The following is a 26378-nucleotide window of genomic DNA, read 5'->3' as shown; positions in this document are numbered from 1 at the left end:
GTGAGCCACCATGCCTGACTCCAATATGTGCTGTTATTGAAACTTTTATAATCTATGTGTTTGGGCATAAATAAAGTTGATTAAACTATTCTGACTGCTTCTTCTAGAACAGTTGCATGTTAAGTATTTTCAGGCTGTGCCAAACTGCTAATTGTCATAAAATCAATATGAAAATATGGGTTCCTGATTGATCATGTAACTAGCTTCCTTGGAAAACAAAAAACTTGGGTCCCAGATTTCTGTAAAAAATGGAAGTATCAGGTCCTAATTTTTTAAAATTTTAATTAATTTGTTTGTTTGGTTGGTTTTGGCAGTATTAGGGTTTGAATCTAGCATCACATGCTTGCTAGGCTGGTGCTCTACCACTTGAGCCACTTTGACAGCCCTGTTTCCTAGTTCTTAAGGAACTTTGGAATGAAAATTTCTTCATAGTTAAGGTTTTAGGTCTCAGTGGAAACCAAACAGTACTTTTACTAAACACGTGTTTTCAAAAGTTAAATTACAGACAGTTACATAATATTTTTGTACCCACCAGTGCAGACATAACAGAAAACAGACAATATTTTGTTTTTGCTTGATGTTGTAAAGTTTATTTAAGAGAAATGCAGTACTATAAAATTTAAAGTTACAGTTTGTCCCATTTTGTGATTTTTTTCCTTTCTCTTACCAGAAGCCACCATTATCTATCCTCAAAAGCTGTCATTGTTATTAATTTGTAATATAACCTCTAAAAGTATTTTGTATCTTTTACTACATATGTATGAACTATTACTTTATGTTCTGAAATTTACATAAATACTATCTTACTATATACAGCTATACACCAACTTAGGATGATTCAATTTAATTCTTAAACTTTATAATGGTGTAAAAGCAATATGCATTTTGTAGAAACTACTTCACATTTTGAGTGTGGAACTTTTCTTGGGCTAGTGATAATGCATTATGATGCTCTTTCATGATGCTGCATCACAGCAGCAAGCTGTAGCTTCCTGTCAGCCATCAGATCACAAGGGTCAACAACGATGCCACACAATGTAATGTATTAAGTTGGGCATTGGGTAGATGTATTAAATTCAGTTTTGAAATATTTTCACCTTACAGTGGTTTTATTCAGACAAATTCCCATTGTAAGTTGAGGAGCATCTATATAGCATTCCATAAATTGTTTTTAAAAACAGAGTGTAACTGTTCTATAGCGTCCAAAAGTATGAATATACCCCATAATTAACTATTCTACATTTGTGAATATTTTAGGTTATTTTCAGTTTTTACAAATATAGATGGTTACACCCTTATATATTCCTTTTACTATCCATATGTTTCTCTAGAAAATAATACGTGGAATGGATGAATCATAGCATTTATAGATCCTTCATTTTGTTTCCAAATTCTCCCTCAAAGCATAAGACTTTTCTTTTTCTATGCATCTTTTGTCATAGCTACTATTGGATTTTTTGATCTTACATTTGAATTTAAGAATTGTTTTGTCTGGTTCCACAAAAGATTCTGTAGAGGCCTGGGGTGTAGCTCAGAAGCCCTAGCACTGGGGAACAGCAGCAGGGACTGATATCAATCTCTTGGAGATTTTTTATTGGAATGACAGTGAATTATGCATTAATTTGGGAAGACTGACATCTTTGGTACTGAATCTTTAAAAAAAAATTTATGGATTTATAATTTATAAGAATTCACCCATTTCAAGTTGCAGTCCAATAATTTTTAGCAAATTACCAAGTTGTGCAAGTGTCATCACAAATCAGTCTTAGAACATTTTCTTCCAGTTGGCTTTTTTATGTCCTTCCATAATTCCTTTAAATTTTCCCCATAAATGTATTGCTTTAACATTTTTTCCTTTTAAAAGATTTACTCTTAGGTAGCTTGTGGTTATTATTACTGCATTTAATGGTTATTTTCCTAATATGTTTTTTGAGTGGTATTTCTGTCAGATCTTTTTATATTCAACAATGCTGCTGAATTCTCTGGTTAATTCTGATGGTATTTCTGTAGATTTCCTTCACTTTTCTGCATAAGCAATTCTCTCTGCACATAAGTTTTTCACGTCTTTCTAATCCTTGTGTTAGACTTTTCCTGTTAATAGTTTAGCTAGAACCTCTGTTTAATGTTGAATAGTTATAGTGTTTTTTTGTTCTGGGTATCAGTGAGAAAGCTTTTTAAATTGTCACATGTGGGTGTAAGTCTCCTTATACCAAGTTAAGGACATTACTTAACAATATTTCATACTTGTTAAGGGTGTTTTATTTGTTCAGCCCTGATGGTGGTAATTATTATTTAGAGCTTGAGCATTTACTTTCTTAGCCTTTTTCTCTCCTGGAGAAGGCTTGCATCCTTACTGAGTTCCAGGATCAGTAGATGGAGTTCTAGCCTTGTTTATAAATGAAATAGCATCTTTTAACTTGGAGCTTTATGCATGTAGCAGATTGTACAGCTCATAATCTTTGGCTGTAGCTTACACTTAGCTTTTAACTTTGAGTTTCTTATGTGTTTCTGGCACCTGAGAATTTCCCAGGTTGACTTTGAATTTGGGTGTAAATTGAGAATTTCTTTGTTCTATAAATTCTGTGGTTTTGACATAGGAAAAGGGGACTGTTTTCTACTTAGCTCAAATTGAATGGACAGCTATCTGCTGTTTTAAACTAAAAAATTCCACATATAAAATTTTCTTTTACAGTTATTTTATTTACCTAAATATTTGCATATGAATACTGTCCAATAGGACTTTCAGCAATGATGAAAACATTCTGTTATGTATGCCATCCAGTGCAGGGGTGGTTCAACATACGAAAATCAATAAACGTAATAAACCACATTAACAGAAGCAAAGACAAAAACCACTTGATCATCTCAATAGATGCAGAAAAAGCCTTTGATAAGATCCAACATCATTTCATGATAAAAGCTCTAAGAAAACTAGGAATAGAAGGAAAGTTCCTCAACATTATAAAAGCTATATATGACAAACCTACAGCCAGCATTATACTTAACGGAGAAAAATTAAAACCATTCCCTCTAAAATCAGGAACCAGACAAGGATGCCCACTATCTCCACTCCTATTCAACATAGTACTGGAATTCCTAGCCAGAGCAATTAGGCAAGAAGAAGGAATAAAAGGAATACAAATAGGTAAAGAAACTGTCAAAATATCCCTATTTGCAGACGACATGATCCTATACCTTAAAGACCCAAAAAACTCTACTCAGAAGCTTCTAGACATCATCAATAGCTATAGCAAGGTAGCAGGATATAAAATCAACATAGAAAAATCATTAGCATTTCTATACACTAACAATGAGCAAACGGAAAAAGAATGTATGAAAACAATTCCATTTACAATAGCCTCAAAAAAAATCAAATACCTAGGTGTAAACCTAACAAAAGATGTGAAAGACCTCTACAAGGAAAACTATACACTTCTGAAGAAAGAGATTGAGGAAGACTCTAGAAAGTGGAGAGATCTCCCATGCTCATGGATTGGTAGAATCAACATAGTAAAAATGTCTATACTCCCAAAAGTAATCTACATGTTTAATGCAATTCCCATCAAAATTCCAATGACATTCATCAAAGAGATTGAAAAATCTACTGTTAAATTTATATGGAAACTCAAGAGGCCACGAATAGCCAAGGCAATACTCAGTCAAAAGAACAATGCAGGAGGTATCACAATACCTGACTTCAAACTATATTACAAAGCAATAATAATAAAAACAGCATGGTACTGGCACAAAAACAGACGTGAAGACCAGTGGAACAGAATAGAGGATCCAGATATGAAGCCACACAACTATAAGCAACTTATCTTTGACAAAGGAGCTAAAAATATACAATGGAGAAATAGCAGCCTTTTCAACAAAAACTGCTGGGAAAACTGGTTAGCAGTCTGCAAAAAACTGAAACTAGATCCATGTATATCACCCTATACCAAGATTAACTCAAAATGGATCAAGGATCTTAATATCAGACCCCAAACTCTTAAGTTGATACAAGAAAGAGTAGGAAATACTCTGGAGTTAGTAGGTATAGGTAAGAACTTTCTCAATGAAACCCCAGCAGCACAGCAACTAAGAGATAGCATAGATAAATGGGACCTCATAAAACTAAAAAGCTTCTGTTCATCAAAAGAAATGGTCTCTAAACTGAAGAGAACACCCACAGAGTGGGAGAAAATATTTGCCAACTATACATCAGACAAAGGACTGATAACCAGAATATACAGGGAACTTAAAAAACTAAATTCTCCCAAAACTAATGAACCAATAAAGAAATGGGCATGTGAACTAAACAGAACTTTCTCAAAAGAAGAAATTCAAATGGCCAGAAAACACATGAAAAAATGCTCACCACCTCTAGCAATAAAGGAAATGCAAATTAAAACCACACTAAGATTCCACCTCACCCCTGTTAGAATAGCCATCATCAGCAACACCACCAACAACAGGTGTTGGCGAGGATGCGGGGAAAAAGGAACCCTCTTACACTGTTGGTAGGAATGTAGACTAGTACAACCACTCTGGAAAAAAATTTGGAGGCTACTTAAAAAGCTGGACATCGATCTACCATTTGATCCAGCAATACCACTCTTGGGGATATACCCAAAAGACTGTTACTCCAGAGGCACCTGCACATCCATGTTTATTGCGGCACTATTCACAATAGCCAAGTTATGGAAACAGCCAAGATGCCCCAGCACTGACGAATGGATTAAGAAAATGTGGTATCTATACACAATGGAATTTTATGCAGCCATGAAGAAGAACGAAATGTTATCATTCGCTGGTAAATGGATGGAATTGGAGAACATCATTCTGAGTGAGGTTAGCCTGGCTCAAAAGACCAAAAATCGTATGTTCTCCCTCATATGTGGACATTAGATCAAGGGCAAACACAACAAGGGGATTGGACTATGAGCACATGATAAAAGCGAGAGCACACAAGGGAGGGGTGAGGATAGGTAAGACACCTAAAAAACTAGCTAGCATTTGTTGCCCTTAATGCAGAGAAACTAAAGCAGATACCTTAAAGCAACTGAGGCCAATAGGAAAAGGGGACCAGGAACTAGAGAAAAGGTTAGATTAAAAAGAATTAACCTAGAAGGTAACACCCACGCTCAGGAAATCAATGTGAGTCAATGCCCTGTATAGCTATCCTTATCTCAACCAGCAAAACCCCTTGTTCCTTTCTATTATTGCTTATACTCTCTCTACAACAAAATTAGAGATAAGGGCAAAATAGTTTCTGCTGGGTATTGAGTGGGGGAGCGGGAGGGGGTGGAGTGGGTGGTAAGGGAGGGGGTGGGGGCAGGGGGGAGAAATAAACCAAGCCTTGTATGCACATATGAATAATAAAAGAAAAATGAAAAAAAAAATGTATGCCATCCAGTATGAGAGCCACTAGCCACTGAATTTAAAATTTTATTTTATTGAATAATTTTATTTATTTAATAGTAATTAAATGGTTACATATGGCAAGTGACTATTAGTGTAGTTTTTTTTAACTAAATAAAAAGGAGATGGGAGAAAATAAGTAGTTTGCAAAAAAGAATTTGGCAAGGCAATACTCAGTCAAAAGAACAATGCAGGAGGTATCACAATACCTGACTTCAAACTATATTACAAAGCAATAATAATAAAAACAGCATGGTACTGGCACAAAAACAGACATGAAGACCAGTGGAACAGAATAGAGGATCCAGATATGAAGCCACACAACTATAAGCAACTTATCTTTGACAAAGGAGCTAAAAATATACGATGGAGAAATAGCAGCCTCTTCAACAAAAACTGCTGGGAAAACTGGTTAGCAGTCTGCAAAAAACTGAAACTAGATCCATGTATATCACCCTATACTAAGATTAACTCAAAATGGATCAAGGATCTTAATATCAGACCCCAAACTCTTAAGTTGATACAAGAAAGAGTAGGAAATACTCTGGAGTTAGTAGGTATAGGTAAGAACTTTCTCAATGAAACCCCAGCAGCACAGCAACTAAGAGATAGCATAGATAAATGGGACCTCATAAAACTAAAAAGCTTCTGTTTATCAAAAGAAATGGTCTCTAAACTGAAGAGAACACCCACAGAGTGGGAGAAAATATTTGCCAACTATACATCAGACAAAGGACTGATAACCAGAATATACAGGGAACTTAAAAAACTAAATTCTCCCAAAACTAATGAACCAATAAAGAAATGGGCAGGTGAACTAAACAGAACTTTCTCAAAAGAAGAAATTTAAATGGCCAGAAAACACATGAAAAAATGCTCACCATCTCTAGCAATAAAGGAAATGCAAATTAAAACCACACTAAGATTCCACCTCACCCCTGTTAGAATAGCCATCATCAGCAACACCACCAACAACAGGTGTTGGCGAGGATGCGGGGAAAAAGGAACCCTCTTACACTGTTGGTGGGAATGTAGACTAGTACAACCACTCTGGAAAAAAATTTGGAGGCTACTTAAAAAGCTGGACATCGATCTACCATTTGATCCAGCAATACCACTCTTGGGGATATACCCAAAAGACTGTTACTCCAGAGGCACCTGCACATCCATGTTTATTGCGGCACTATTCACAATAGCCAAGTTATGGAAACAGCCAAGATGCCCCAGCACTGACGAATGGATTAAGAAAATGTGGTATCTATACACAATGGAATTTTATGCAGCCATGAAGAAGAACGAAATGTTATCATTCGCTGGTAAATGGATGGAATTGGAGAACATCATTCTGAGTGAGGTTAGCCTGGCTCAAAAGACCAAAAATCGTATGTTCTCCCTCATATGTGGACATTAGATCAAGGGCAAACACAACAAGGGGATTGGACTATGAGCACATGATAAAAGCGAGAGCACACAAGGGAGGGGTGAGGATAGGTAAGACACCTAAAAAACTAGCTAGCATTTGTTGCCCTTAATGCAGAGAAACTAAAGCAGATACCTTAAAGCAATTGAGGCCAATAGGAAAAGGAGACCAGGAACTAGAGAAAAGGTTAGATTAAAAAGAATTAACCTAGAAGGTAACACCCACGCACAGGAAATCAATGTGAGTCAATGCCCTGTATAGCTATCCTTATCTCAACCAGCAAAACCCCTTGTTCCTTTCTATTATTGCTTATACTCTCTCTACAACAAAATTAGAGATAAGGGCAAAATAATTTCTGCTGGGTATTGAGTGGGGGAGCGGGAGGGGGTGGAGTGGGTGGTAAGGGAGGGGGTGGGGGCAGGGGGGAGAAATAAACCAAGCCTTGTATGCACATATGAATAATAAAAGAAAAATGAAAAAAAAAAAATTCTGTATCTAGATGCCCACCAGTCACTAAAGAATAGAAGAGAAGCAATAAAAGATGCTTTCGTGTCCCATTCATCACCATGTCATCCTCAGATGCAGACATTGTTTAGCACTGCTGCAGAGCCAAAATTTGGTGCAAATTAACATATACTTCCTGATCTGAGATCATTTCCCTTCCATCACTTGAAAATAAATCAGCCTTTTTTTCCTCTTATTTTTCTAAGGAAAAAAAAAAAAAAAAAAAGAATTTGGCAAAGTGTTAATATACAGAGAGAAGCCTTCAGGATATGATTTCAATACATTTTAATGACATGTAGTCAATAAGAAATTTGGTAGATTCTATATTCATGTCCTGCATTAATTAGTGCTTGATATTTTTTATCTAAAATATGTATCTTTAGCTGAAGTGCAATCTGTGTGTACATATATGTTTCCATTCTGATCAATAATTTCTTTCCGTAGAAAGGTCTAGGGAACTGTAGGTCAAAAGTGAGGGCAATGGATGTGTCTGTAAACGTGAACTTTGAGTTGTATTTTGGTGACTTCTTGGGTAACTGGGAATACTTTGAGAATTCCTAGATGGATCAAAACTCTGCAGTTTATATTGACCTTCAGTAAGGAAGTAATATTGGCAATAAGCTATAATAGAAGCTCAGTTATTTATCTTTTTGTTATGTTCTGTGCAACTCTTTCTCTGAGAGGTAAAATAGTAAAAGTTTTTATGATAGTTTTCAAGCTGGAACTTTCAAGTTGAGGACATACATTTAAGTCTTATTGTGCAGATGATGAAACATTATCTGATATGCATAGATATCATATATAACCAATATGTTTATCATTTAATACCTGATTGAATTGTCAAATAATAAAGCTGGAACTAGAATTTGGATCTTATAACTCCCAGTCCATGTTTTTTTTTTTTTTTGTATGTTGTACTTCTCTATATCCAGATACTTTACTTGTATAGGAGCAAATATGTTCTTTAAAATACAACTGTATACATTTGTAGCTTAAAAGACAGATATTAATTATACTTCTCAATAGTTGAGTAATGTAAGACATTTGTTTCAAATTGAGATGTTAAGTTATAACAAATAGTTAATCAGGAGTGTGTAAGTATTGGCATTTAAAAGTTACATATTTGATAAGCCATATAGTAGTTTTCTTTGATATTTCTTGCAAAAAATTTCTAGGAAAAATAGTCCATATAATGTGATTTTTGGAAAAAATGAATATTTTTTAAACATTGCAACTAAAGCTATACCTCTATTTCTTTTAGGTTCTTGCCAAAAACCTTATGTTGCACTTATTGATGGAATCACAATGGGTGGGGTACGTTCACTCTTTACTATTTTCATTGATATGAGTGAGTTGTATTAAAGATAATTGTTAAACAGAAGTGAAGTGATGAATGTAATACAATAGAACTCATTGAAACAAAATCATGTGTGGATTGGATTTCAGATGCTGGCAGATTTGGGATATAATACTTGATTATAGCACTTTTAGACTATCTCAACACAAAAAAATATTGTATGTTCTTAATTATATTATATTCTATTTTAACTTTTTGAATTGCAAGCTTTCTTAAGCAACTGAAACTGATTGCATGTTTTGTGTATGTACAACCTTTTTATCTTTTTCAGCACTGCTAGGGATTGAACTTGGGGCCTTGTACATGCTAAGCAAGTGCTCCACCAGTAAGCTACATCTGTAGCCTTTGGTTTTTTTGAGTCAGGGTCTCCCTATGTAGCTCAGGCTGTCTTAAACTCATGATCCTCCTACCTCAGCCTTGTAAGTGCTGGGATTGCACAGTGTGCCACCTCACCTTGCTTGGTGTTTGCAGTCTTTATAAAGTTCTTGAAAACAGTATTCTATAAATTGACAAATATTTACTTTACCTTTGCATTATTATAAAGGAGTCTAAAACATTCCTGGCTTTGAGTAACAATATGGAATAGGAGAAAACATGAAATTATTACAGAACAAGTAGTAAATTGTGTGGTCCTGATTATAACAAAGATAAACCTTTAAAAGAAGTGCAGGGTCAGACTGTATCTTCATGGCAGAAAAGGGATTGCATGGAGAAGATGGTGAATTGAACTGATCCTTGAAAGAAAGTGTTGGGGAGAAAAAGTAGCATCTCCTGACTCATTACAAGAAACACAGGTGACACCTCTACAGCAAAAGATGATCAACAAGGGAGAAGCATAAAAAAGCTGCTATACACAACACAGGAACAAACCTTCTGAAACAAAGACCTGCAGACCCAGGTTTTATGTTCAGATTCAATGCAGAATGGATGGTTGGGTAAAAGTATGCTTGGATAAAAGGGGTAGGACCCAATGGTAATAAATGAGGAAACTTAGCAAGGCCTGTTTGCACAGATTTTTCTTGGCTACTGTGTACTATTCCTTTTCTCTGGATATAAGGCAGGGCAGCTTTCACATGAGGATATAATAAAGTGCTTCAGGAGATGTAGGGCAGAGAATTGCTTTAGTACTAGCTCTCTTACAAAAAGGGGGGAGGGAGGAAGTCAGAGAGTGACCTCTAAAATATGGCCCCTGGGTGTTCATGCTCTGAACCCCAACAATAGATAGGACTTAGGTATATAAGTAGTAGGAGGCCAAAGGGTGAAATTTCAAAAATTCTGTCCATTCAATATTTGAGAGATTCAGTTACTTGGAAAATAAGAAGTCCCTCCTCTATTCTCATAGAATCATCTTAAATGAAGCCTCTTGGGTACCAGGACTTGCTTAGCTCTTGCACATCATTTGGAAAGGGATTCCACTAGCAGCTGTGCAGTTAGAAAGCACCCTCCAGAGCAGTTTGTTCCTCTCTTCTGGTTGGCAGATACTGGGCATGATTTGGTTGTTTTGTCTTTGTCGATGAAATGCTAACCTGAGGAACATAAAAGTTCTGGAGTGCCAGGCATGATGGCTCATACCTGTAATCCCAGCACCCCGGAGGAGGAGACAGGAAGATGGTGAATTGTAGGCCAGCCTGGGCTGCACAGTGAGACCTTCTCTTAGGGAAAAAACAAAACAACAATAACAAAAACACTGTATGGGAAGAAGGGGAAAGGAAATAATGTGAAGCATTGAGGTAAAGCAAAGAGAACCAGGGAAAAAAGAAAATAAAGCAATGGATGTGTCTAATATCATGTAAGAAAATGTGATGCAAAAAGAAAAAAGCGCTGTACGGTCAGATGAAAGGTTGAAAGGGGAAAAGGTAACATAAGGAAGGATGCATAGGAACTAAAATAGCAGAACTGACATTCCACTTTGAAAGTAGTAGATTAGAAAGAATTGGCTTGATATTACAAAGATTGAAGTTGTATCTGTGAAGGTCAACTTTGAGAAGCTCTCACAAAGCATTCAAAAACACTTAAAGGGTATAAATGATGAGAGTGGGACTGGGAGTTGTGGCTTAACAGTAGAATGTGTGCTTTGCATGCTTGAGGTCCTGGATTCAGTCTCCAGCACCAAACAAGCAATCCACTGTATGTGATGACTTAGCTTCTGTCCTATCTCTGGCTTATTCTTCTAGAATGCTACTGGTTATGTACAATCTGTAGGAGAACTGAGAAAATGGCCACACCATTTGCAGTGATCCGTAGAACCCCTGAGTAAGAATTTCATTTTTTGAGACAGGGTCTCACTTTTTTGCTCCAGACTGTCCTTATTCAAACTAAGAATCCTTTGCCTTATCCTCCCAAGTGTTGAAATTATAGATGTATACCACCATGCCCGGCATCTAATATTACATTTTATCAGTTCCCCTTTAAAATTAAAAATAGACTGTCATTTCTTCTAATAAGGTCTGCCCACCAACACACATCCAATTCCCTCTTTTAACAGTTATAAAAATTAGATGCAGTTTCTTCTGCATCTAATTCAGAGTTCAATCTGAACTCTGAATTTGGCATTTGTATTTTATTGTTACTTCAGAATATATCCTATCTCCCAAGTATATTAGATCCTCTGTAAAGGCAAAGACTATAATGCCTTTTCCCCAAAACTTCCCATAACAAATAGAAATCCACAGTGTGTGTATAAAAAATACATTGTTTATTGAAACAGACACTAATAATGAACATCGTGTATAGTCTTTGAAATTGTAAAATTAATAGATTGGCACGAACTGACTCTTTTTTGTAGTATGGTTCTTTATGTGTCTTGGTTTTGAAAGTTAATTTGCCTATCTTATTTATACTTTCCTTAATGTAAGTCTCTTCAAGAACTTTAGCTTTTAAAGCCATAGTTCTGTAGATCAGTGGCTTTCAATCTTGACTGAACTGCAAAATCATTTGAGAAGCTTTTAAAAATCTCAGTGCTCAGGCTTTCCTCATCTCCCATAACCATTAAGTCAGACATTGGCATTTGAGTTATGCATTTTTAAAGCTTCCTAGTGACATCAGAGTGCAAGTCAGATAATTGTTGATCTCTGTGTAGTGCCTTAGCTAGTGTGTGGTTCAGTGTCACCTGTGGACTTCTCTCTAAATCCCCCAAAGCCAATGGTTCTCATACTCCTGTTTGAATAAGAATCACTTGGAGGACTTGCTAAAGTGTAGGTTCCTCTTCCCACCCCTTTTCCAGTTCAGTCAGTCTGGAGTGTGACCCAAGAATTTGCATTTTGAACAAGTTAGTTTTCAGATGTTGTTGTTGATGCCAGAGGGAGGGCTTACTTTCCAAGATATTTCCTTAAGATGTGGAGAACACAATTTATTACTCAAAGCTTTTATTTTCATAATTTTAAATAGAATTTTAGTGTTTTATAGTTTCATATAAATACATTTTTTAAAATTGTTGTGCTGGGTGGGGGAACATTGTGGCATTTACAAAAGTTCTTACAATATATCGTACTTGAATTCATCCCCTTCACCATTCTCCTTCATCCCCCCTCCCCCCATTCCTGGAATAGTTTCAACAGGTATCAATTTTCCATTTATATACATGTGTACACTGTGTTTGCAACATATTCACCCTCCTTCACCATTATTTTTATAGACTGAACACAGAAGCAAAGTAAAATTTCGTTATTTGAGCATGGTCTTATCAGTTGGCTACTTGTGATTGGCTGTTTATTACAAAACTATACTCCTAAATTAGATATGGATTGAAGTGCTAAGGTTGGGTTTTGTTAGTTTGTTACATAGGAACTCAAGGTACAGAGTCAATCTTAGGCCAGTGACCTACTTATTTAATTTAACCAACTACAGAACCGAGAATAAGATGAGACAAATAAGCTTAAGAAAAAGTATGAATAATAATTGTCTCTGTCTTTGTTTTGATCTGGTCAGTACATTTTTTCTTATAGGAATTTTGTTAAGAATTTGAATAGTCCAAAAAATAATACTATAGAGCTTGGTTCCTTTCCCTCCCCCTTTTTTTTTCTATGGAAAGTATATTCTTGTTTTTCCAGCATGGAGAAGTTTTACTATCACAGTATCTGCCATGGGGAGTAAAACAGGACTTTGTAGAGGAGATGGCTAAATTCTACTAGGTTTCAGATTTATGAAATTTAAAGTTACTCAGTATTTTGATAGATAATAAAATAAAAATGTTACTGAGTGATTCTACACATAGTTGATCAAAATTGTGTAAAATTATTGACCTCCAGTGTTTCTGAAAAGAAATAATTGTTTATAAAGAGATGCTTGAAATACTTCAAGAGATACTTGAAATACTTTTTTTTGAATAACAAAAATTTTTAATTTGTTTTTCCCTTTAAACACATTTCTGAATCACATTTTCTAAATCACATTTTCTGAAGCTAATATATAACAGGAAGGCAAGTTTGTTTAAAAATTAAAATTTAAGCAGCTATAGAAAAGAGGAAAATTCTTTAAATTTTATTAAACCATTGCAGTCCTACTCCTATTTCTCTTCCCAACCAAACTGGATTTAAAGAAGAGTTGTTTCTTTCTTCCCTCTCTCCCCTTCTTTCATCCTTCTTGCAGTATAAACAGTATTGCCCCCCCATGCCAACTCAAATTATGGATGATATTGTTTTTGTATTTCTCAAAGCGTCTTTAGGATCCTGCTAGCAGGATTTGTAGAAGACCAGTGTGCCAACCCAAATGGACCACTTTATCATAAGGATTGTTCTGAGATACAGCAGGCATGGGAAAAGCTGTGAATATAGTGCAAGGTATCCCTTTTCAAGGAAAATTACATCAGAGGGAAAAATCTCCATTTATAAGGGTATCTCTCTCTGCACTAGGAAGAATGAGATGACTGAATCATCAGATTCCATACCAGTGGAGAAGGTACCAACTTTAACTATAAGACAGGCTGGGCACTGGACTACTGCCTGTAGTCCTGGCTGCTCAGGAGGCAGAGATAAGAGGATTGTGGTTTGAAGCCAGCCTGGGCAAATCGTTGAAGAGACCCTATCTCAAAAAAATCCATCACAAAAATAGGACTGGTGGAGTGGATCAAGGTAAAGGCCCTGAGTTCAAACTCCAGTACCATAAGAAAAACAACAAAACCTTGACTCTTGTTTGCCATGCTTTTTCTGGTCTCCTTCCCATAAATGCCTCTCCTACATCTTTCTTTTAGTTGAAGAGGTTGTGTAAGCTAGAGATTTCTAACTTTTCTCTGGATGCTCCTCATGTGCACATTTATTTTTCTCTTGATCTGTCTTTTGTTATAGGGGTCCTGGCTAAGAACTCAGAAGGGTAGAGGGAAAGTAATTTTCTTCTCTTTTCCATGATCAATGATGAAAAACTATGTTTAAAAGCATATTGTAGCAAGCGTTTGTTACAGAAGTTTTAGGCCAAAAGTCCTAGCTCTGGGAGTGTGGATGGAATAGGACTCAACACACTAAATTAAAGGGACGAGCAGTGGTAAAGGGCAGAGAAGGGAAGAACAAAGAGATTTAGTGATGCAAGATCTGTCTTCAAGGATCTAACAGGAACTTTGAGGTTGTATAGGAAAGGGAAACAAAGGTAGGGGTTGGAGATTAGCATAGCTGGCAGATTTGCACAGCTAACAGAGCAGGTGTTCTTGGTCAGGCTATGGTTTTCTTGATCATTTTCTCATTCTGGTTTAGCAAGGTAGTTCTGGAGACATTATCTCTGTCATTTCTTGAGAGAAGCAATGTGGTTCCTATGAAGGGTTTTTTCCTGTTCCCAGGTATAGTCTCAGTTCCCGTCATGGAGTCATTGCTCCCATTTGGAGGTGATCTCACCATTGCTTTGGGGATTGTTTCACTTCCTTGTCATAAAGGTGTTTATCCATCAATCCTGTTGTCCTTGGAATCCATGGTATCTGTAGAATAGAGTGACTCAGGAATAAAAAAGTTAAAGAGGCAAAATAGAGCCAGAGAGGAACAGAATCGAATTAGGCCAGTGACTGAATTCTCCTTTGGTATATTCTGATTGAGAAGTGATAATTGGAGTGGAAACGATACCTGGATCACTTTTTTAGGACCTAGACCAGCTACAGGGAATGTTGACTAGTGCTTAATTAAGTGGGAGCGACTGAAGCAGATTATATCAGCTACTATTGAGTGTCACTTGAGACATGTCCCTCATGAAAAGAATGAATAGTCCTCTAAGGTATGTTAATATATTGCAAAGATCTGTCAGATATAATTGGTACTTTCTTGGTTTTAAAAGATATTTTTCTTTTGTTACTATTAATGATACTTGAAAAGATGACATTTTAAAAACCTTCTTTTATTATATTAAAGTGCTGGGTTTTTCTTAATAACATTTATTGGAACCAGAGAGCTTAATGGAATCTGAAAGAAGAGATTAAATGATTTATTTTACTAAGTTAAAGACTTTCAGAAAAACTTGAATTCTGCTTCCTTTGCTTTACCCCCCCATCTTTTAAGTCTCTTTCTCTCTTATTTTTAAACACTTTAAAACTCTTTTATTTCAATTTTTTAAAATTTATTGTTGTGCTGGGGATTCATTTTGACATTTACAGAAGTTCTTACAGTATATCATAGTTGAATTCACCCCCTCCATCATTCTCCTTTACTACTCCCCCTTCCCCCATTCCTACAATATTTTCAACAGGTCTCATTTTTCTTGTGCATACATGTGTATACAATATTGGCACCATATTCACCCTCCTACACCCTCTCCCCACCCTCCTACACCCCTATCACTGGTATCAACCCCCCAGGCAGAACCTGTTTTGCTCTCCTGTTCTCCATATTTGTAAAAAAACAAAATGACATTTTTGAGTAAGATAGCTATACAGGAAGTTTCCTTGTGACATTTCCATGTTTATATGTATATAACCCAAATTGGTTCATCTCTATTTTTCTCCTTTCTACTTTAGGCCCCTTCTCCTGGTGATTTCAACAGGTTTAAAGATTCTGTATTCATTCTCGTACAGGAAGTACATCAACCATACTCACCTTCCTAACTTCTTTCTTTTGCCATCACTCTCTTATAGTTGACCTCCCAATAGTGTGACCTGCTTTTCATAATATTGCTTGTATTTATATTGCATCTATATTACACACATGAGAGAAAACATGCAGCCTTTGGCTTTCTGAACCTGGCTAACTTCACTTAAGGTAATGTTCTGCAGTTCCATCCATTTATCTGCAGCTGACAAAATTTCATTCTTTTTTATGGCTGAATAAAATTCCATTGTATATAAATACCAAATTTTTTTAATCCATTTATCAGTAGTGGGGCTTCTTGGCTGTTTCCATAGCTTAACTATTGTGAATAATGCTGCAATAAACATGGGTATACAGGTGCCTTTATAGTAACCTGACTTATATTCCTTCAGGTATATTCCTAGGAGTAGTATTGGTCGATCATATGGTAGTTCCATTTTTAGTTTTTTGAGGAATCCATACTGTTTTCCATAGTGGTTGTACTAATTTACATTCACAGCAACAATGTATGAGGGTTCCCTTTCCCCCACATCCTCACCAACATTTGTTTTTGTTTGTATTCTTGATGATAGCCATTAAGGTCCTTAATCCACTTTGAGCTGATACTTGTACAGGGTAAAAGACATGGATCTAGTTTCAGTTTTCTGCATGAAAATAATCCAATTTTCCCAGCAACATTTGTTAAAGAGGCTGTCTTTTCTTCATCATCTGTTTTGGGTGATTTTGTCAAAAATCAGGTGGGAGTAGCTACGTGGAATCATATCTGGGTCTTCTGTTCCACTGGTCTTCATATATGTTTTTGTGCCAGTACCATGTTATTTTTATTGCTATGTCTCTGTAGTATAGTTTGAAGCTGGGTATTGTGTTACCTCTAGCATTGCTCTTTTTGCTCAGCATTGCCTTGGCTAGTCTTGGTCTATTGTGCTTCCAAATGAACTTTAGGGTTAATTTTTCAGTCTCTGTGGTGAATGTCATTGGAATTTTGGTGGGGATTACATTGAACATGTAGACTACTTTTGAAAATATAGCCATTTTCACAATATTAATTCTGCCAATTCATGAGCATGAGAGATCTTTCCATCTTTTCTAGTCATCTTCTTCAGTGGTTTATAGTTTTCATTGTAGAGGTCTTTCCTTTGTTAAGTTTATTCCTACATATTTTATTTTCTTAAACTGTTGTAAATGGAATTGTTTTCCTATATTCTTTCTTAGTCTGTTCATTGTTCGTATATAGAAAAGCAACTGAGTTTTGAAAATTGATTTTGTATCCTTCTTTGCTAGAGGTGTTTATGATGTCTAGGAGTTTTTTGGTTGAATTTTTTGATTTTTTCAGGGTAAGATCATGTCATCTGGCAGTAGGGATAGTCTCCCTTTCCTATTTGTATTCCTTTTTTTTTCTTCTTCTTCCTGTCTTCTTGTTCTCTCTAGGAATTCCACAGCTGTGTTGAATAAGAGTGGAGAGAGTGGACACCCTTGTCTTAGTCCTGACTTTAGAGGAAATAGTTTCAGTTTTTCCCCATTAGGTATGATGTTAGCTATAGGCTTGTCATATATAGCCTTTATTATGCTGAGGTTTGTTCCTTCTATTCCTAGTTGTCAAAACTTTCCCATGAAAGGATGTTGAATTTTGTTGAAGGCTTTTTCTGCATTTATTGAGATCATAAAACACTTTAAAGCTCTTTAAGAAATGAAAAGAGCCTCCTTTAAGACTGAGATATTAGCAACATAGGAGGAACTGTGAGAGGAAAGTGAAATTTCCCTTGAATATCTAGTGTGTAGGCTATGTACGCCTATGCATTCATTTTTGTATTCACTGATGGACTTTCTCCAAGTGCGAATGGATATCTTCTTTTTTATGGTAGAATCTCTCCCACTGAGATTCTCTCTACTTATGATTTCCTTATATCTTACTAAGAAAGAGTTAGAGTTAGGATTGCTTTTAGTTTCAGAATTTCTCATAGTAAATTTTAAGAGTCAGTTGTGGGATCAAGGTTTTTCCTACATGCTAGGCAAGGGTATTGTCATTGATATACACCTTCTAGCCCTGAGTAAGTTACTTAAAGAGCCTTTTTCATAGGTAAGCATTGGATTATATTAATTTTTCAAAATGTAATGGATTATCCTCTAATAGATGTTCCTATGCTGCTTGGCAGTCTACTTCAGTCTGTTATCTTACCACTTGCCTGTCTTGTTAGAACCCTTTATTTTCTGCCTTCCTGTACCCCCGACCTCAGAGATGTTTAAATTCAGCATTGAGGAATGTTTCTAGTTCCTCAACCAACAACTTGTCTTCATTACCCTCTCCCCCGTTTTAAGATATTGAATCTGGAAAATAGAACTTTGACTTCCGAGGAGTGTGAGTATTCCTGGCAGCTCTCGCAGACTTGTAGATTCTCAGATCTACACAGAGCTCTTTTTCCTTTCCCCTTGTTTGTTACTATAGTTGTAATGGTCAGCTTTTTGACTCACTTTGTTTTTAATTGTGAAAGCATCATAGGTATAGGTCAAGTGGCAGACTCCTCTCCCTTATGCCATTCTTGTTCCACCCCACCATGTTGGGCTGATTGTTGATGGTCTAGACAGTTCTATTCTTTATGAAGTATCAAAATAGTTCATAGAGAAGAAAGGGGAATGGGGAACTCCTTTTGCATGGATAAAACACTTATTCTTCTAAGGATGTATAGTTATATGAAGTTTGAAACTAACCAGGGCCTCATTCTGATATTAGCTATTATTTGAAAGTGTTCTCAACCATTTTACCCATGCAGCAAAACTTACTGGATATCTACTATGTGCTGGATACGGGGGATAAAATAGTGAACAAGGCAGACAGGCTTTCTTTCCTCATGAAGCTTTCTGTTTCTACAGGCAAATACAGGGTGGTGTGACATCAGTGTTCCATATTCATACATGTGTAGAAAATACATCAACCATTTTCATCCTCTTTTACCCTCTTTATTTAGCCTCCTCCTCTCAGTAGCACCCTTCCCTTAACATGACCTGTTTTATGTTCCTGTCCTCCACTGTTTAAGTGTCTGTTCATTGTTCAGTGGGGTTTTGCCTTGGTATTTTACCTGTGAATGTATTGTATTTTAATCAGTCTAACCCCTTTTATTACTCTTCCTTATCATTTTCTCCCTACCCTGTACCATTCAGTGTATTTCATTGTGTCTTGTTCCTCTACAAATATGATGTATTTCAATATTATTCATTCTCTCATTCTGTTAATCTGGTGCTAATATCTATTGAAATGCATCAATATGTAATCAACATAAAATATACAGGAATATGCAGCATTAGCCTATTCACATATTAATGTGTAAAGTGTTTTTACTGTGTAGCCTACTGGTCTGTCTGCTAATCTAATGCATGTAATCACAAACATTTATAAAACTGTACCATAGTGAAACTGTATATACTGAGAAATCTGTTTAAATTCTATCAGAGATATACACCTATTTCAAAGCACCAATTTCAATCCTGAGTGATGGCAAGAGGAGATTCTCACATACACTCCAAAATTGCTGTGCAGTGTTCATTCTAGTCAAATGCTTGCTCATTTTCTCTTATTAGCACTTAAGTCCATGACTTTTTATGCATCACTCCATGTCTTTCTAAGTTTGTCGTTTTCTTTTGCAGTACTGAGGTCTGAACTCAGGGCCTCATACTTGCTAGGCAGACGATCAGCCACTTGAACCACAAAGCCCACCCATGTTTTCTTGACTGGTTATCAGCTCTGTTTATTCTAGAGAATTTAGTTTTTACACACCAAATTAAATTTTTTACATGTATCCATATTTTTGTGTGGGAAAATTAATCTTATTAATATAAAATCGTGAGTGATTGACTATATCTTAAAATAGCTTTAAATATCTTCATGATTACCAGTTTTTAAAAATTAACATATGTGCAATCTAGACTTAAAAAAAAATACAAGTGTAAAACAGGGAATCTGTTTTGGTGTGAGAAATAGTGAGAAGGGAGAGAGTGATGGGGGTAAATATGACCAAAGTATTTCATAAACATATATGAAAATAGAATAATGAGACCTGCTAAATTGTTTTAAAAGGGAGATATAAAAAAGAAAAATATAGAGGGTGAGTTTGATCAAAGTACATTATATGCATGTATGGAAGTATCACAATGAAACCCCTCTAATTATACACTAATAAAAAGGAAAAAAAACCTGCTTTTTGTCTAGAATAGCAATCTCTAGAAATGTAAAAGTAAATGGTTATTCCAGTTACTGTATTAACATATTTATATTTTTTGAAGGATTTAGTTGTTCACTTAAATAATTATAATTAGATTTTCTTTAAAAGCCTTAGAGCTATGTCAGTGCTTATTTAAGTGTTTACTATTTTATATTTTCAGATTTTGGAATAGTTGAATATATGTGAAATATCTTAGGGATAGGACTTAAACATGAAGTGCATGTGTATTTCATGTGCATCTCATACACATAGACTGGATGTGTATTTGTACAGTATTCTTAGTGTGCTTTTTGTTGTTATTTTGAGATAGGATCTTGCTGTGTTGCCCAGACTGCTCTTGAACTTCTGGGCTCAAGTGATCCTCTGGTCTCAGACTCCCAAGTAGCTACAAGTGTGTGCCACCATGCCTTGCTCAGTATGCTTGTGTTTTGACTGTGACTGATCACATAAGGTCAGATGTGGAATTTTCCACTTGTTATGATGTATACACAATTTTAGATTTGGAGCATTTCAGATTAGGAATGTTCAATCTGTTCTTATTCTGTCTTCTGTTATTTATGCTTGTCTATGTTAGCATTCATTATAGATTATATTACTGTTCAAAGGTGATTGATTGATAATTGAGTAAAAAACAAAGAATGTCAGAATGCTTGGTATACCATAAGTAAAAGGCACAGAAGGGTTATTAAATATATAAGAAAAAGCCTTCCAATAGAGAGAGAAAGCTGGTTTATCTATTTAGAATCAAATGGGAAAGGATATTTCATAATTGTAGAATGGTTAGATACAACATCTGAAAAATGTACAACTAGTTTCTATTATGTATCATTTCTTTTTTAAAAAAAATTTATTGTGCTGGGTGTGGGGGTACATTGTAACATTTTCAAAGGTTCTTAGAAACTCATTCTTGGATTCCCCCCTTTACTGTTCTCCCCTTTCCCCCCTCCCCTGATTCTGGAACAGTTTCAGCAGGTATTATTTTTGCATTTACATATATCATATAGGTGTATACATTATTTGCACCATATTTATCCTCCTAACCCTTTCCCCACCACCTCCCCCCTCCCACCAGTGCCAACTGCCACTGCCCTCCTATTCTCCAATTTTGTAGAAGAAAAAACATAAAAGATAAAACGAGAAACATGATAGCTGCACAGGGAGTTTCCTTGTGTTGTTTCCATGCATATGTGTATTACAGCTTGATTCACCTCTTTCAGTCCTCTTCACTCCTCCCTAGTCTGCTTCCCATGGTGGCCCTGGCCAGTTTAAAATTTCTATATTCATTCCTGTACAGTGAGCACACATCCTCATTCAAGTTTTTGGTTTCCTTCCCTTGCTCTATCCCTCTCTTGTATAGCCTCTCTTTAGTGTGACCTGTGTCCCATAATATTGCTGCATTTGTTTTAGGTCTACAATCCACATATGAGGGAGAACATGAGGCTTTTGGCCTTCTGAGTCTGGCTAACTTCACTGAAGATGATGTTCTCCAATTCTATCCATTTACCTGAGAATGACAAAATTTCTTTCCATTGTGTATAAAAACCACATTTTCTTAATCTACCTGTCAATAGTGGGGCATCTTGGCTATTTCCATACCTTAGCTATTATGAATAGTGCTGCAGTAAACATGGGTGGTGTGCAGATGCTTTTGTTGTAACCTGACTCACATTCCTTCTGCTATATCCCTAGGAGTAGTATTGCTGGATTATATGGCAGATCTATTTCTAGTTTTTTAAGGAGCCTCCATACTCGTTTTCCATATCGGTTGTACTAATTTACATTCCCACTAGCAGTGTATGAGGGTTCCTTTTTCTCCGTTTCATCACCAACATTTGTTGTTGGTAGTGTTCTTGATGGTAGCTATTCTAATAGCAGTGAGGTGGAATCTTAGTGTATTTTTTATTTGCATTTCCTTTATGGCCAGGGATGGTGAGCATTTTTTCACATCCCTGGTATTTTTAGCCATTTGTTCTTCTTTATTGGGTCATTGATTTTGGGGGAGTCTAGTTTTTTGAGCTCCCTGTATATTCTGGTTATTAGTTCCTTGTCTGATGTATAGCTAGCAGAGATTTTCTCCCATTCTGTGGGTGGCCTCTTCAATTTAGAGATAATTTCTTTTGTTGTGCAGAAGCTATTTAATTTCATGTAGTCCTGTTTGTCAATTCTTTCTCTAATTGCTGAGCTGCTTATGTTCTACTGAGGAAGTCCTTGCCTATGCCTATTGCTTCCAGTATATCCCCTGATTTTTCCTGTACTCGCTTGAAGGTTTCAGGTCTGAAATTAAGTTCTCTAATCCACTTTGAGATGATACTTGTACAGGGTAATAAACATGGATCTAGTTTCAGTTTTCTGCAGGCAGATATCCAGTTTTCTGAGAAACATTTGTTGAAGAGGCTGTCTTTTCTCCATTGTATGTTTTTGACACCTTGGTCAAAAATTATATGGGCATAGCTTCATGGATTCATATTCTGTTCCACTGGTCTTTGTATCTGTTTTTGTTCCAGTACCAAGCTGTTTTTATTGTTATGGCTCTTTAGTATAGTTTGAAGTTGGGAATTGTGATACCTCTAGCATTGCTCTTTTTGCTAAGTATTACCTTGGCTACTTATGGTCTCTTGTGTTTCCAAATGAACTTTAGGGTTAATTTTTTTAATCTCTGTGATGAGTGTCATTGGGATTTTGATGGGAATTGCATTGAACATGTAGATTGTTTTTGGTAGTATAGCCATTTTTGCTGTTGATTCTGCCAATCCACGACTATGGGAGAGCTTTCCATCTTCTGTAGTCTTTTATTTCTTTCTTCTGTGGTTTGTAGTTGGGGATTTTATTATTTTTTTGAGGCTGTTGTAAATGGAATTTTTTTCCTATATTCTTTCTCAATCTGTTCATTGTTGGTATTTAGAAAGGCTACTGATTTTTGTAAGTTGATTTTGTATCCTGCTACTTTGCTAAAGCTGTTTATGGTATCCAGGAGTTTTTGGGTGGAGTTTTTCAGATCATGTCATCTGTGAATAGGGATAGTTTGAGTTTTTCTTACCTTTATTCCCTTTATTTCTCCTTCCTGCCTTTATTGCTCTGGCTTGAAATTCCAAGACTATGTTGAATAAGAGTGGAGAGAGTGGACACCCTTGTCTCATTCCTGACTTTAGGGGAAATGGTTTCAGTTTTTCCCTGTTATGTATGATGTCGGCTATAGGTTTGTCATATATAGCCTTTGTTATGATGAGGCACATTCCTTCTATTCCTAGTTTCATCAGAACTTTTATCATGAAATGGTGTTGAATTTTATCAAAGGCTTTTTCTGCTTCTGTTGAAATGATCTGGTAGTTTTTGTCTTTGCATCTGTGAATATGCTATATTACATTTAATAATTTGCATATGTTGAACCATTCCTGCATCCCTGGGATGCTACTATGTATTGTTTCTCTTTGGCTTTAGCCGCTCGGTCTTTTCTTGTATATTTGATTACCTTTAATTGAGTTATTTCTAGTTGATTATTTAAAATGTGGAGATTATTTGAGCCATCGAATGACATTATTGTCTGTTATCTTTGTCTACAGTAAGTGTTGAGGCTAAGGACACAGTGATCCCAGATTATGTCAATCTAGTCAGTAGAGGGAGGATTCAAAGCTGGGTGTCATGCTGAATCCAGGCCACCCTCACTTCTAGTGTGTAGCCTTTAGGGACCCAGCATGGCAAGCCCTAAATTCCAATTTTTTGCTCCAACAGATAGAGCTTGGCTCAATCTGTTGAAAACTGTGTTTAGCTTTTTACCCTCTTAAAATCATGTAGGTCAGACTCTGGAAATAATTTTATCTGCTATAATAAACTATGGGAAGATAATAAATACTTACCTAAAATTCTCAGTTTATAACTGAGTGTGAAGCTGAGCTAAATGAGTTCCATATTATACAATAGAATATTAGTGTTAAAACTTAGGCTGAGGTTTGTTTCTTTGGTTTCTATCTGATACAACCTTCTGTTGTGATATTTTGAAACATTTAAAAATAGTTCAGCTTATTAAAATAGTAGAAAGTCATAGAATAAATAGATAAAACCATAATCATAGAAGATTACAGTTTTTCTTTTAATAGTTGAGACAGACATACTCAGTATATATACATATATACACATGCCTTACATGCATAAAGATAAAAGTGTAAATATTTTAGAAGATAATATGAGGAAATATCTTCATGACTTTAGTGGTAGAGAAGATTACTTAAATAACATACCAGATGTACCATAACAAAACCCAATCTTTGGATTGTTTAAGGACTTTTGTCCATTCAAAGACATCCTTAAGCCGGACGTGGGTGGCTCATGCCTATAATCCTAGCTACTGAGGAGGCAGAGATCAGGAAGATCATGGTTCAAAGCCAGCCCAGGCAAATAGTTCAGGAAGCCCTATCTTGAAAAATCCCTTACAAAAATAGGACTGGTTGGAGTGGCTCAAGGTGAAGACCCCAAGTTCAAGCCACAGTACACAAAAAAAATGACATCCTTAAGAATATACAGATAGCAAGTAAACATAAAAAAAAATTTCAACTGCATTACTCATCAAGGTATTTCAAGTTAAAACTGCAATGAAATACAGTTGACTCTTGAACAACACAGGCTGGAACTGGCATGAGCCAGATTTTCTTCTTCCTTTTTTTTTTTTTTTTGAGATTTATAACAGTTACTGTGTGGTCAAGAAATACAGAAAAAAATGTATAAAATATGTATAGATAATCTCTTTTACTACTGTAAAATATAGGCAAGTCTATTATAAAAGTTAAGATTTATTAAAACTTACGTACACAGGTTGCATGTAATGTCATTTGTGGTCAAAAGCAATGTAAACAAATAAAAGTAGTATTAAATCTTAACTACATAAATTAACTGTAATAAACTACTGTAATAATTTCATATCCTCTTGCTGCTATTGTGAGCTCAAATGTTGTGAGGCATTTATCATTGCAGGTGAGCATTTCAACTCTGCAGTAAATTGTGTATCACAATATGTTAATTAGTTGTTGATATTATCGGTAAGGATTCTGGTCGAAAGCAGAGTGTAGGGGGCTGGAGGTGTGGCTGACGTGGTAAAGCATCTGCCTAGCAAGTGCTCAAGGCCCTGAGTTCAAACCCCAATACCACTAAAACAAAGTTATATGTAGGGCTGAGAATGTAGCTCAGTGTAGAGCACTTGCCTATCATGCATGAGTTGTTTGGTTTAATCCCTACCATTCCCTCCTCCCCACCAAAAAAGTTATATGTGGAGTTTGATCGCTAGTGGTAACAGTGTACACCCTAGAGTGCCTAGAGCAGCCCCAGCGCTAGCCTAGTTACCTTCACACCCTACAAGGACCTGCAGTTGCCACAGCCAGTCACCAACAAGCAACAATGAGCAGCAAGACCAAGACTCAGCAGCCACTTAAGGCTCCTGCCACCTGAATCTGTGTTGCTGACTCTAAGCCCTGTTCCACAGACAGTGGTGGCACCTGCTGGCTGAGACAAGAAGCTCATTGCAGCAAAGGTTTGGGGAGCCATAAAGTGGTTCAATGGAAGAAATGGATATGGTTTTATCAATGGGAATTCATTAAGGAGGATATATTTGTACACCAGACCACCAGAGAGAAGAACTACCCTAGGAAGAGCCTTTGTAATTTAGAAGATGGAAAGTCTAGTGTTAAAAGACAAGAGGGTGCAGAGACACAAATGCTGTAAGCTGTGTGGAGTTCCAACTCAAGGGAGTAAATAAGCAGTGTTGTAAGCATTATAGATGCTCTTCATATCACAGTGATCCTCCATGTAATTCCCATCAGAAACATAGGTAGTGGCTGGGGTGTGGCTCAACTGCTGGAGGTCCTGAGTTCAGTCCCCCCACCCATAAAAAAAAAATCCACTAAAGTTGAATGTGAGGATCGAGGATTGGAGAGTGTTCCCAAGGGCCAGGTGTAACAATGCTGACCCTACTGCTAGCAAAGTTTCCCTCCTTACTGCATGCAGAGACCCTATATAGGTATCAGGCACAGTATTTTGACCCTCGGGTGCAAGGAGAAGGCTACTCAACCAGAGTGCTGGAGAACTAGGTAGACCAATGAGAGAATCTTATAAGATTGTAGACCATAATTTTCCAGGGGCCCTCCTTGCCAAAGACAGCCTAGAGAGGACAAGGAAAATAAAGGAGCTAAGACCCAAGGTCTCAGTCATCTCAATGTTGGTACTGCCACAATGTTAGTCACCTCCATAGTTATCCAGGAAATACTAACCCACTGATCCTCCAGCTAAGAATCTGTCCACTCCTGCGGCTGAGTAAATGTTAGCTTTCCATGTGTACAAATCATCTGGTTATTCAACAAGAAGAAATGAATGTGAAATTCTAGCAGTAAGAAATGATTAAAAAATTGGAGCTGAAGACTGTAAGTGCTTGCTTTGTGGCCAGATAGCTAGAACATCTGTGTTATCTGAGCACTATAATGCTTTATTATTTTTACCTA

At 36.3% G+C, this 26378-nt stretch overlaps 1 protein-coding gene across 7 annotated transcripts in view; it reads left to right on the top strand.

The window, feature by feature from the left end:
• The window catches only part of Hibch (3-hydroxyisobutyryl-CoA hydrolase), a 102064-nt gene that overhangs the window by 18453 nt on the left and 57233 nt on the right, over positions 1-26378 (top strand). For all 7 annotated transcript variants that reach the window (XM_074071270.1, XM_020179890.2, XM_020179891.2 and 4 more), the window contains one exon: positions 8592-8644. In XM_074071270.1, the coding sequence (XP_073927371.1) occupies positions 8592-8644 (53 nt within the window). The remainder of the gene's footprint in view (positions 1-8591; positions 8645-26378) is intronic.

The sequence above is a fragment of the Castor canadensis genome, chromosome 4 (genome assembly GCF_047511655.1).
Source record: "Castor canadensis chromosome 4, mCasCan1.hap1v2, whole genome shotgun sequence".
NCBI lineage: Eukaryota > Metazoa > Chordata > Mammalia > Rodentia > Castoridae > Castor > Castor canadensis.
This window is presented reverse-complemented; position numbering and strand designations above follow the sequence as displayed.